This window comes from Bufo bufo, chromosome 3 (assembly GCF_905171765.1).
Source record: "Bufo bufo chromosome 3, aBufBuf1.1, whole genome shotgun sequence".
NCBI lineage: Eukaryota > Metazoa > Chordata > Amphibia > Anura > Bufonidae > Bufo > Bufo bufo.
In genome coordinates this window covers 34786238-34800556 of record NC_053391.1, presented here as the reverse complement: position 1 = coordinate 34800556, position 14319 = coordinate 34786238, and the positions used below count along the sequence as shown (strand labels likewise).

The 14319-nt window shown below is 42.5% G+C and overlaps 1 protein-coding gene across 1 annotated transcript in view; it reads left to right on the top strand.

Moving 5' to 3' along the window:
• Positions 1–13973, top strand: part of FAM3B (FAM3 metabolism regulating signaling molecule B) — an 88036-nt gene extending 74063 nt beyond the window's left edge. Inside the window, exon 8 of the mRNA XM_040423075.1 lies at positions 13451–13973. Coding sequence (XP_040279009.1) covers positions 13451–13528 — 78 coding nt within the window. The 3' untranslated portion in view covers positions 13529–13973. The remainder of the gene's footprint in view (positions 1–13450) is intronic.
• Positions 13974–14319: the final 346 nt, after the last annotated feature.

Sequence of the window (14319 nt, the reverse complement as noted above, 5' to 3'; positions counted from 1 at the left end):
GGGTGCAAGGCAGGAGGGCAGAAGTAGTTAGAGGCGGCACATGATGGTAGAGTCAACAACCAGGCCCCTTTTATTACAATAAATAAAGTCTCTCCTTACTGAATAGACGATGGGAGTTGAGGTACATAGAACACAGTTCCAAGGTATATTACAGAGTAGGCTTTTCCCAATAGCTGTGCATAGGCATGAGCAATGATGGTAATAGTCCTCCCTGAGTCTCATGCTAAGAGCACTTTGCAATCTTCCCCAATAACCACAAGCGTGCAATCTCTGCAGTGACCAGTCTGCAGGGTGCAGATCCTAGCTCTAATTTGCCAGTCCGTCTCACAAGTGTGATAGGTGCTGAAGCAATATACCCTTTCCTCAGCAGTAAAGTCTATTGCCATAAGTGAACGTTGTCTTACTGTCTTTTCAGCACATCCTTTATATGATTCTCAACCAGTCTAGATAAAAGTCTGTTCTCTTTCTCTCAGGGGTACTCTATTAATTGAGTCATTCTCTGTCCGTTTTTTAGTCTCAGGAATGGTGTATTCCTGGATGAGGCTTCTCTTTGGACCTACTTTTCAGGAGCTGTGGACCAGTGGTTGGCTGAGCAGGCATCTCCTGTATGCTGAGCACCAGAGTTTGAAGAGCAGTGGGTACCTGCGCAGCAAGCGCAGGCCTCGCCATATATTAGGCGCATCCTCCTGTAGTCCATGAACCTAAACAGAAATCAGAGGCAGTTCTGAGCTGCTGTAGATTTCTGATTTCATTTGCTTCAGAAAAATGAAGATACATTTTTTTTTAAAAAGTCACAATTAAAACGTTGCAAACACACAGGTTGTGACTTGTTAACACTACTTTTCTGGTACAGAAAATCTCCCCTATTGGGTTGTTTATTATTAAATTTTAGATAATTTTTTTCCCCCATTATTATTGTTTGGGGTGGGTAAAAAAATATAATTTTGCACCAATAACTGGGGCATCCATTTATGGAAAAAAAGGAAATTCCCCTACATCACTGATTCAAATTACAGCATTTCATGTTTAACCACTTTCCGACCGCCCATTGACAATAAAAATCCTTGGGAGGTCGGTTTATCTCTGAATGGACATTCTGGAAAGTCCATTCAGAGATTGCAGCTGCACGCTAATCGTGCAACTGCCAAGCGGGGGGCCCGCTGTCAGTGACAGCAGGGCACCCCAGAGAGAAGGCAGGGACCGTTCCTGGGTGTCCCTGCCTTCTAGATCACTGTATACACAGCGCTCAACGAGCGATGTGTATACAGATCAGGAAGCGCTATGCTGCTTCCTGTCCCGGCATGGTGGTCATGTGACCTCCGGGGCCTGGAGAGTGCAGGAGCTGTCGGGTATTCCACAGACCTCGATCAGCCCTGCACTGAGGCTGTACAGTGCTGTATTATGCTGTACAGCCTCTCTGGGGGTGTATTTCCCCTGTAACTGTCAGTAATCAATGGTTAAAAAAAAAAAAGAAGTTAAATGTCCCCCAGAGGTCTTGTTTGATCTTATGGGGGACACAAAGTGTAAAATAAAATATAAAAAAAAAAAGTGTTTTGAAAAAAAAAAAAAAAAAATTCACATAAAAATAAAAAATATATAAATTCTTCCCAAATCCGTTATTTAAAAAATGTAAAAAAATAGAAGAAAAAAACAAAATAGACATATTTGGTATCACCGCGTCCGCAACCACCGGCTCTATAATAATATCATATGATCTACCCCATCAGGTGAACACCGTAAAACAAATAAATATTGCGCCAAAACAGATTTTTTAGTGAGCTCACCTCCCAAAAAACATGTTAATCAATCAAAAAGTCGTATGTACCCCAAAGTGGTAGCAATAAAAAAACGTCACCTCATTCCGCAAAAAATAAGCCAGACCATAGCCAGAAAAATAAATGAAGCCTATGAAAATTGCAACACAAAAACTTTTTTTTTTTTCTAAAAATGCTCTTATTGTGCAAAATGTTAATTTTTCTTATAAAAAATAGACATATTTGGTATTGCCGCGTCTGTAACAATTGGCTGTACAAAAATATCACATGATTTTTAGTCACCTCACCTCACAAAATACATAATATCAATCAATCAAAAAGTCGTATGTACCCCAAAATGGTAGCAATAAAAACTTCACCTCGTCCTGCAAAAAACAAGCCCTCACACAAGACTATAGCCAGAAAAATGAAAAAACATGGCTGTAAGAAAATAGCAACATAAAAACATGATATTTTTCCTAAAAATATTTTTTTGTGTTTAACGTGAAACCCCCCCAAAAAAACTCATCATATTTGGTATCGTTGCGTCCGTAATGACCGGATCTATAAAAATATCACATGATCTACCCCATCAAGTGAACAGTGTAAAAAATAAAATAGAAAAATGACACCAAACTGCTTTTTTGTGACTTCACCTCCCAAAAATTAGATAAAACGCAACCAGAAAGCCAAATGTACGCCAAAATGGTGCCAATAAAAACTACAGCTTGTCTCGCACAAAATAAGCCTTCACGCAGCTCATTCAACAAAAAAAATGATTGCTCTTAAATTCCATGTTAGAAAATCCAGCTGCCGCTCCCTTCTGAGCCCTGGCGTATCCCCAAATAACAGTTTACGACCACAATTGGGGTGTTACTGTATTCAGGAGAAAGTGGGTAGGAAATTGGGGGGGGGGGTATTCTCCTGTTATCTTTTATGAAAAAGAAAGTTTGGGACTACAGCACAATTTTCTTGTAAAAAAAAAAAAAGTATTTTTCATTTTCACACCCAAGTATTAAAAATTCTATGAAGAAGCTGTTGAGCGAAGTGCTCGCTACACCCCTTAAAAATGCCTTGGTTTGTGTAGTTTACAAAATGTGGTCACTTTTTGGGGGTTTTCACTGTGGTGTTACCAGTGGCGTCTCTAGCTTTCAAATTTTGGAGGGGCACACTGGGGGCCAGGACAAAAGTAGGGGGGCAGCTATAACAACGATACATTTACACAAGTATGCTTAGAAATGCTGCGATACTTTACCCAATATCTAAAACCGCAACAGGGAAGAAAAGCCCTGCTGTCTGTGGTTTAAAAAAAAATATAACAATCACTCAGATTTCAACATGTACTAGTTGCCTGTGGATGACACTTTTATAGGGAGGGGGATCTGTGGATGACACTGCTATGGGGGGATCTGTGGATGACACATACCGTATATAGCATCTTATGCTATATGTGTCATCACCATTTCCCCCTCCATAACAGTGTCATCCACAGATCCCCCTCCCTATAACAGTGTCATCCACAGATCCCCCTCCCTATAACAGTGTCATCCACAGATCTCCCTCCCCGCCGCTCACAGGAGTGTACATTTGACATTTCTAAACTGTAATCCATATCCTGCAGTAACTTTAACTTTAAATCAGGATTAAGCGGCCGCTCATCTCTACTAGTACCTTAATCTTACACCACTTGGCTAGCTTCGGTAACAGGGCCAGGCTACAGCCTACAGGCACTGCCTGTTAGTTGTTACCAAGCGAGAGCTGATTTCTGCAGGTCAGAGGATACGGATTACAGTTTAGAAGAAATGTACACTCCTGTGAGCGGTCCAGTGGCGGATCCAGAGCCTGGTCTCGGGAGGGGCACTTCCAGATTATTTTCTGTCCGCCGCCACAGAACAGACTCCACAGTGTAGAGGTATACAGTATATTGTGTGGCACAGTGTAGAGGTATACTGTATATTGTGTGGCACAGTGTAGAGGTATACTGTATATTGTGGGGCACAGTGTAGAGGTATACTGTATATTGTGGGGCACAGTGTAGAGGCATACTGTATTTTGTGTGGCACAGTGTAGAGGTATACTGTATATTGTGGGGCACAGCGTAGAGGTATACTGTATATTCTGTGGCACAGTGTAGAGGTATACTGTATATTGTGGGGCACAGTGTAGAGGTATACTGTATATTGTGGGGCACAGTGTAGAGGTATACTGTATATTATGTGGCACAGTGTAGAGGTATACTGTATATTGTGTGGCACAGTGTAGAGGTATACTGTATATTGTGTGGCACAGTGTAGCGGTATACTGTATATTGTGTGGCACAGTGTAGCGGTATACTGTATATTGTGGGGAACAGTGTAGAGGTATACTGTATATTGTGTGGCACAGTGTAGAGGTATACTGTATATTGTGTGGCACAGTGTAATGGTATACTGTATATTGTGTGGCACAGTGTAGAGGTATACTGTATATTGTGTGGCACAGTGTAGCGGTATACTGTATATTGTGTGGCACAGTGTAGGCTTTATGTGTATAACAAACATATTTCACATGAAAACTTACAATTACTTGGCTTGGCCCTTGGGGATCTCGGACGCCCCTTCAACACTTTGGCCGGGGGCTCGGCGGAGCTGATGTTGTGTTTTATCCTAATAAGAAAGATTTCATAATAAGGATTTGGAGAAGAGGCAGAGGGATATCAGAGCAGAGAGAGGCTGTGCTGCTACTAGGGGGTCATACCATGGGGGAGTAATGAAGCCCACCATAATGCCCGCCCCCCCCAGTAGAAATAATTCTCCTTATAATGTGACAATGCAAAAAATACCCCCTTGTAATGCCCCCAGTTGAGCTTATGTCCCCATAGTGCCCCCATAATGTGCCAGTATAAAATACCCCTATATAGTGCCCCCAGTAAATTCCCCCATAGTGCTCCTCTCCCCTCTTCCTCCTAGTGCCCCCCATAATGTACCAGTATAAAATGCCCCATATATCGTGCCCCAGTAGATGCCCTCAGTGTCCCGCATAATTTTCAAGTATAAAATACTCCTTCTTAGTGCCCCCTGTAGATGACTCCATAGTACTCCTCTCCCCCCTTCCCCAAAGTACCCACCATAATGTGTCCCAGTATAAAATGCTACTGTACAGAGCCCCCCATATAAAATACCCCTTCTTTGTGGCCTCAGTAGATGCCCCTATAGTGCCCACCAATAATGTGCCAGTAATAAGTGCCCCCATCATGTGCCAATAATAAGTGCCCCCATCATGTGCCAATAATAAGTGCCCCCATCATGTGCCAGTAATAAGTGCCCCCATCATGTGCCAGTAATAAGTGCCCCCATCATGTGCCAGTAATAAGCGCCCCCATCATGTGGCAGTAATAAGCCCCCCCATCATGTGGCAGTAATAAGCCCCCCCATCATGTGGCAGTAATAAGCCCCCCCATCATGTGCCAGTAATAAGCCCCCCCATCATGTGCCAGTAATAAGCCCCCCCATCATGTGCCAGTAATAAGCCCCCCCATCATGTGCCAGTAATAAGCCCCCCCATAATGTGCCAGTAATAAGCCCCCCTAATGTGCCTGTAAAACTATTGTAAAAAAACTAACAAAAAAAAACCACTTATACTTACCTCCATGTCAGCGATGCGATGCAGGCCTCTTCCGGCCTGTGTCCCGCGCTGTATGGCTCAGGCGGCGCGAGGACGTCATGCCGCCGCTTGCGCCGGCCTCTGATAGGCTGCCGGCCTGGTGCCTGCAGCCTATCAGAGGAACTGGGAAGGGAGAAGCCTCTCGCTCCCCTGCTCTGCCACAGCACAGGCAGATGGCTATGGAGATGAGCGCAATGGAAGAGCTCATCTCCCTGTACCCGGCTGCAGCCGCTCAGTTGGGGGGGCACAGCATGATGTAGGGGGGGCAGTGGCCCCCTCTGGCCCCCCCCTGGCGACGCCACTGGGTGTTACCTCAGGGCCTCTTCAAATGCAACATGGTGCCCAAAGACCATTCCAGCAAAATCTGCCCTCCAAAAACCATATGGTGCTCCTTGCCTTCTGTGCCCTGCCGTGTGCCTAAACAGCGGTATACGACCACATATGGGGTGTTTCTTCAAACGGCAGAATCAAGGTAATAAATATTGAGGTTTGTTTTGTTGTTAACCCTTGATGTGTTCCAGGAAAAAATTTGTAAAATGGAAAATCTGCGAAAAAAAGTGAAAAATTTTAAATCTCACCTCAACTACAAATTGGCGTGGTATTAAAAAGCAGGAAGTGCTCAACCCCATATGCAGTGGTGCATCTATACCGGGGGGGGGGGGGGCGCAGATCCTGCACTTGTGGTCCGCTGCTAATGGCAATCCCCAGCAAAAATGCATACAATGGAGGATGCCTGCAGCGGACCACAAGTACCACAATGGACATCCTACACAGGATAGCAAATGTGTGGATGTGATAAACAGTATATATAATGTAACAAAAACAAAGACAGGTGCACTCTGCGGTCTTACTAAGCCCTCAAACTGGTGTTAAAAGAGAGATTAGCCAACGTGTCCTACGTGAGGACATGTCTGAGCCCGAGCCCGAGCACCGCGCCTGTGGAATACCTAAAGGGTTAACAACATTTCTAAAACCAGTTTTGAATAGTTTTGAAGGGTGTCATTTCTAAAATGGGGTCATTTATGGTTTGGTTCTATTATGTAAGCCCCATAAAGTGACTTCGGAACTGAACTGGTCCTTAACCCCTTAGGGACCCATGACGTATCGGTACGGCATGGTACCCGAGTCCTTAAGGACCCATGACGTACCAGTACGTCATGTGTTGTTCCGATCACCGCCGCCTAGCGGGCGGTGATCGGAACAAGGTGCCTGCTCAAATCATTGAGCAGGCACCTCGGCTAAATGCGATCGCCGCAAACCGCAGGTCAATTCAGACCTGCGGTTTGCGGCTTTTACCTGGTGCGGCGGCGGTGGTCGGCGGTGCCATTGGGTCCCCATGCGGCTGTAGGGGGGACCCGATGGCATGGAAGGCAGCGCGATGCCTAAGGAAGGCATCGCGCTGCCTTCCGGTGAAGAGCCTGTGAGATCCAGCCCCCTGGATCTCACAGGCCGGAAGCTGTATGAGTAATACACACTGTATTACTAATACAGCCAATGCATTCCAATACAGAAGTATTGGAATGCATTGTAAAGGATTAGACCCCCAAAAGTTCAAGTCCCAAAGTGGGAGAAAAAATATAGTGAAAAAAAAGTTGAAAAAATAAAGTTTTCCCCAAAAAAATTTAAAGTTTCAAGTAAAAATAAACAAAAACGTCATTTTCCCCAAATAAAGTTAAAAAAAAATGGTAAAAAATAGGGGGGGGGGGAAAAGTATACATATTAGGTATCGCCGCGTCCGTATCGACCGGCTCCATAAACCTATCACATGACCTAACCCCTCAGATGAACACCGTAAAAAATTAAAAATAAAAACTGTGCTAAATAAACAATTTTTTTGTCACCTTACATCACAAAAAGTACAACAGCAATTGATCAAAAAGGCGTTTGCCCACCAAAATAGTACCAATCTAACCGTCACCTCATCCCGCAAAAAATGAGCCCCTACCTGAGACAATCGCCCAAAAAAAAAAAAAACTATGTCTCAGACTATGGAAACACTAAAACATTATTTTTTTTGCTTAAAAAAAGAAATCATTGTGTAAAACTTACATAAATAAAAAAAAGTATACATATTAGGTATCACCGCGTCCGTATTGACCGGCTCTATAAAAATATCACATAACCTAACCCTTTAGATGAACACCGTAAAAAATGTAAAATAAAAACTGTGCTAAATAAACCATTTTTTGTCACCTTACATCACAAAAAGTGTAATAGCAAGCGATCAAAAAGTCACACGCACCCCAAAATAGTGCCAATTAAATCTCCTCCCGCAAAAATCCTACCCTACCCAAGGTAATCGCCCAAAAACGGAAAAAATTATGGCTCTCAGACTATGGAAACACTAAAACATGATTTTTTTTTGCTTCAAAAAAGAAATCATTGTGTAAAACTTACATAAATAAAAAAAAGTATACATATTAGGTATCGCCGCATCCGTGACAACCTGGTCTATCAAAATATCACATGATCTAACCTGTCAGATGAATGTTGACAAAAAATAAAAACGGTGCCAAAACAGCTATTTCTTGTTATCTTGCCTCACAAAAAGTGTAATATAGAGCAACCAAAAATCATATGTACCCTAAACTAGTACCAACAATACTGCCACCCTATCCCGTAGTTTCTAAAATGGGGCCACTTTTTTGGAGTTTCTACTTTAGGGGTGCATCAGGAGGGCTTCAAATGGGACATGGTGTCAAAAAACCAGTCCAGCAAAATCTGCCTTCCAAAAACCGTATGGCATTCCTTTCCTTCTGCGCCCTGCCGTGTGCCCATACAGCTGTTTACGACCACATATGGGGTGTTTCTGTAAACTACAGAATCAGGGCCATAAATATTGAGTTTGGTTTGGCTGTTAACCCTTGCTTTGTTACTGGGAAAAATTGATTAAAATTGAAAATTTGCCCAAAAATTGAAATTCTGAAATTTCATCTCCATTTGCCAATAACTCTTGTGGGAGACCTAAAGGGTTAACGACATTTGTAAAATCTGTTTTGAATACCTTGAGGGGTGTAGTTTCTTAGATGGGGTCACTTTTATGGAGTTTCTACTCTAGGGGTGCATCAGGGGGGCTTCAAATGGGACATGGTGTCAAAAAAACCAGTCCAGCAAAATTTGCCTTCCAAAAACCGTATGGCATTCCTTTCCTTCTGCGCCCTGCCGTGTGCCCGTACAGTAGTTTACAACCACATATGGGGTGTTTCTGTAAACTACAGAATCAGGGCCATAAATTTTGAGTTTGGTTTGGCTGTTAACCCTTGCTTTGTAACTGGAAAAAAAATTATTAAAATGGAAAATCTGCCAAAAAAGAGAAATTTTTTAATTATATCTCTATTTTCCATTAATTCTTGTGGAACATCTAAAGGGTTAACGACGTTTGTAAAATCAGTTTTGAATACCTTGAGGGGTGTAGTTTCTTAGATGGGGTCACTTTTATGGAGTTTCTACTCTAGGGGTGCATCAGGGGGGCTTCAAATGGGACATGGTGTCAAAAAACCAGTCCAGCAAAATCTACCTTCCAAAAACCGTATGGCATTCCATTTCTTCTGCGCCCTGCCGTGTGCCCGTACAGTAGTTTACGACCACATATGGGGTGTTTCTGTAAACTACAGAATCAGGGCCATAAATATTGAGTTTGGTTTAGCTGTTAACCCTTGCTTTGTAACTGGAAAAAAATTATTAAAATGGAAAATCTGCCAAAAAAGGGAAATTTTGAAATTGTATCTCTATTTTCCATTAATTCTTGTGGAACACCTAAAGGGTTAACAAAGTTTGTAAAATCAGTTTTGAATACCTTGAGGGGTGTAGTTTATAGAATGGGGTCATTTTTGGGTGGTTTCTATTATGTAAGCCTCGCAAAGTGACTTCAGACCTGAACTGGTCCCTAAAAATTGGGTTTTTGAAAATTTCTGAAAAATTTCAAGATTTGCTTCTAAACTTCTAAGCCTTGTAACATCCCCAAAAAATAAAATATCATTCCCAAAATGAACCAAACATGAAGTAGACATATGGGGAATGTAAAGTAATAACTATTTTTGAAGGTATTACTATGTATTATAGAAGTAGAGAAATTGAAAATGATTTTTTTTTACTTCATTTTACCAGTGTCAGGAAGTACACACTGGTCAGATTTGCAAAAAATGGCCAAGTCTCTAAGGTGAAATAGGGCTGAGTCCTTTAGGCGTTAAAAAAGTTGACATTGCTTCTAAAATTCTAAACCTTCTAGCATCCTTAAAAAATAAAATTACATTACTAAAATGATGCCAGCATATGGATAATGTTAATATATATTTTATGAGGTATCACTATCTGTCTTAAAAGCAGAGAGATTTAAATTTAGAAAAATGAATTTTTTCACATTTTTGTTAACTTTAGATTTTTTTTTATAAATAAAGGTAAAACATATTGACTCGAATTTACCATTAACATGAAGTACAATGTGTCATGAGAAAACAATCTCTGAATGGCTTGGATAAGTAAAAGCGTTCTAAAGTTATTACCACATAAAGTGACACATGTAAGATTTGCAAAATTAAGCCTGGTCTGGAAGTGGTTAAGAAACTATAACGCATCCAGTTCTGTTATTTGAGCCACGTTATTCTCAGAAAACGCTTATAAGAGATTGTCAGAATTCTAAGAAAATGTTCCCATTAACAGCGTGCTAAAAAAAACAAAGGAAGTGATACCACTTTTCTCCACTGCTGCTTCCAGTATTGTGTTCCAATCATGCAGCAATGACATTAGCGCAGTCGGTGCCTTAGCCGCTGGGTTTCTGATGTTTCATACAGCAGACACCTGGGGTTAATATCTGCAATCTGCGATAACGCTGATCACAGTCCTTGAATCCCTCGGATGCTGTGGTCAAAAGTGAACACGCCATCTGAGTGGTGAAAATGCGGGAGCCGGTAACAGCTTTAACTCGGGAAAGCTGTTACCTTGTAATGATAGGCCAGAGCCTGTCACAGGTATATTCCACCACAGGCCTGTAGGTGGCAGCACTGCATCGGAATATACTGAATTTGCGTTACAAAATAGAAACGAAAATCTAATGATTACTTGTTATAGCATGACTTAAAAAAAGTAAAAAAAAACTAAAGTTTTTAAAAATACAAATATATACAGTACAGACCAAAAGTTTGGACACACCTTCTCATTCAAAGAGTTTTCTTTATTTTCATGACTATGAAGGCATCAAAACTATGAATTAACACATGTGGAATTATATACATAACAAACAAGTGTGAAACAACTGAAAATATGTCATATTCTAGGTTCTTCAAAGTAGGCACCTTTTGCTTTGATTACTGCTTTGCACACTCTTGGCATTCTCTTGATGAGCTTCAAGAGGTAGTCCCCTGAAATGGTCTTCCAACAGTCTTGAAGGAGTTCCCAGAGATGCTTAGCACTTGTTGGCCCTTTTGCCTTCACTCTGCGGTCCAGCTCACCCCAAACCATCTTGATTGGGTTCAGTGGCTGTGGAGGCCAGGTCATCTGGCGCAGCACCCCATCACTCTCCTTCATGGTCAAATAGCCCTTATTTTCAAAGTTTTCCCAATTTTTCAGCTGACTGACTGACCTTAATTTCTTAAAGTAATGATGGCCACTCGTTTTTCTTTACTTAGCTGCTTTTTTCTTGCCATAATACAAATTCTAACAGTCTATTCAGTAGGACTATCAGCTGTGTATCCACCTGACTTCTCCTCAACGCAACTGATGGTCCCAACCCCATTTATAAGGCAAGAAATCCCACTTATTAAACCTGATAGGGCACACCTGTGAAGTGAAGACCATTTCAGGGGACTACCTCTTGAAGCTCATCAAGAGAATGCCAAGAGTGTGCAAAGCAGTAATCAAAGCAAAAGGTGGCTACTTTGAAGAACCTAGAATATGACATAATTTCAGTTGTTTCACACTTGTTTGTTATGTATAGAATTCCACATGTGTTAATTCATAGTTTTGATGCCTTCAGTGTGAATCTACAATTTTCATAGTCATGAAAATGAAGAAAACTCTTTGAATGAGGTGTGTCCAAACTTTTGGTCTGTACTGTATATAAATCATATCCCTTTCCCCAAAATAAAAATAAACAAGAGGATCTCAAGTGACCTGACAGCAGAGGCTTCCTCACACATCCAGTCATGCACCACAGCTGGTGGCCAAAATGACAATGACAGACAGCCTCACCACCCTCATCCCTCACTGAGCGAGGTGACCCCTTTACTCCCACCATTCATACACACAGACAAATGAAGAACGTGAAACTAAGTACTACAGAGCCAGTCTCTTACCCTAGGCCAGTGGTGGCGAACCTATGGCACGGGTGCCAGAGGCGGCACTCAAAGCCCTCTCTGGGGGCACCCACGCCCTGTAAAAAGTGTAAGGCGTACCAATATGCCTTAGACTTTTCCTGCCATTCACTAGCGCAGCACGCACTATGAACAGCACAGGCAGCGCTTGAATGTAGTCAGGTATTATAGCTAAATGATAAAGTACATGGCAGATATACTATATTGGACTGTAGTATTCAGGTTAACTTGCCGTGTTGGCACTTTGCGATAAATAAGTGGGTTTTGGGTTGCAGTTTGGGCACTAGGTCTCTAAAAGGTTCGCCATCACTGCCCTAGGCCCTGGGCCTTGATTAATGTATTTTTATTTTCTTTCCTGGCCTTTGGATCCTCATGGGCGGGCTCCTTTTTTTTGCTGCCCAATACAGAACTCATTAATGTCTGTTAGTTGTGATAGTGAGCTGGCAGCAGAGCACTAGTGATCTCTGGTGGGCAGGTTGATCTCTGGCTTCGGCTGAGTGGGCAAATGTTCCTTACCGGCGCCGGAATGGATTAGTGCAGCACATGCGGTAGATGATGATGGTACCAGGCTACCAGCTCAGGAGGATGAAGATTGCTAGTGGAGAAGGCGGAGTGGCATGCTTCCACATCCGCTCTGAACGTCTGGCAGTTTCAAGGGCACCACATAGGCTGAGCTCTGTCTGACTGAAATGGTAATAACTGGGCTAATCATTACTGTGTTGCTTGATCCCATGGTAGTTAGTGAAGGTTCCAGCAGGCTGGTCATCTGGAGCTCATGGTATCTGTACTCCTCGGTACGAACTCTTGTCTAGGAGATGGGTCCATAATTGAGGTGACCCTCCGGGATCTCATACAGACCTCAGGCAATGGATGGTCCAGCTGGCTTCTCCGCCCATACCTCAGGTGGTTCAGATGGTGCTAAGGTTCTGGGTAGCCCCATGACCCCTGCTGCAAAGTACCATCTATGGGGGTATGCTCAACCCTCTCCCCTAGATGCATACTATGCAGGTGTTAGGACAGATGTAGCTTTTTGACTTACTGGTGACGTACCAGAAGCTCCTCTGCAGTGTCATCATCTAGGAGGAACCCAAAACCGTGGATTATCAAGAACCAAAGCACAGTTCCCTACCTCTGCTCCGGTATGTGGTTCCCGACCTGGGGGTATTCAAAGCTTCGGAGCACCCTCTGATCCTGCCAGGATTTCTCTGCTTATGCTGCCTTCATCTCCTCTTTTATAAGTTCTGCAAGCCTAAGGCCTTGGCCTCGAGGAGGTAATAAAACAGGCAAAGTCACTTCCTTGCTGGGGTGTCATATAAGGGCTCCGGCTGTGGCCTTCGCACCGGCCGATGTGGGGTCTAGTGGTTGGTATAACGGCCGATTTTAATTCTGAACAATGTTCAATTCCTCTAGGAGGTCTAGGAGTTCAGGTTAGTTCCCCCAGTACATCTTGGACCAGTTTGTGGGGCTCATGATCCCGACATCTTGCCTCCATCCTGTTTTACACTTTGTCCTATCTTGCTTTCGGCTTGGCACACTGTCTTTCTTGGTGACGTGTCTCAGATAAGTGGGCCATCTCCAGGGCCTGTTCTCAGCAGGACGCAAATACACTTGAAAGCAGGATATACCTCAGCTGTCCCGGGACTGCAGAATGGGATGGTTGGGAGGTATGTTGGGGGTGTGAATACCTTTTATATGTACTCCATATAAAATGCCATTGATTTTAACTGTTGCTTTTGTCTCTTACAGATTATCCACGCCAGTGACAATAACCGATATGGCAGCTGGCCAGCAGAAATCCAGATTGTCGGATGTCTCCCGAAATAAAATACAAATACAAAAATTTAATAACTGGAGTAAAAAATTCAGGAACCTTTAAGACAAAGACAGAGACTTCTAAGGACTTGAGCTTGCCAGCTCACAAATATTCCTTTGTATATAAAGCTCTATGGAGCGGCAAAGGAAAGACTGACATTAAATAGGCAAACTGCAGGAAATGTTTTAATGAAAACCCCCCAAAAATCTAGTTTTTGAATGCTATTTTTATAATATAGACAACGATTTGGGGGAAGGATGAATATCTATGTATTTATGTTTTCTCAGAATTATGTGCATTTGAAAAGACCGATCTGAGGAATAGTACATATCAGGTCTAAGATTCTACACCCCCCTCCCACCACCCCATTGCTCATTAAAAGTCAACTAGGATTTTAAAAAAATATTTTATTACTTTTCATTGTATCATTGTCATTATATTTACATGTGACCTTCATAGCAGGTTTTTTTAATGGTTGAAATATTAATTCCATTTACATCTCCTAAAGACTGTGTCATCATTGAGTCCCTGAATCCTTCTGTAATAAAAGAGGATGTGGATTCGCTATGCCACTTGAACAGATTTGACTTGGGGCTGGTACTAAGGGCATTATCTTACTAGCCTCCAGGTATTCACTATACATTGATATGAACTTTGCTGCAGGGGAACCACCAGGCCACAACCTCCTGGCGTAGTCTCCGTTCATGTGATTGTTGACCTATGGGGATCAAACGACAAAGGTGCGGAGTCCCAAGGGATCATGGAAAAAATGTAGTCAAGGAACAATCCAAGGTCAGAGCAG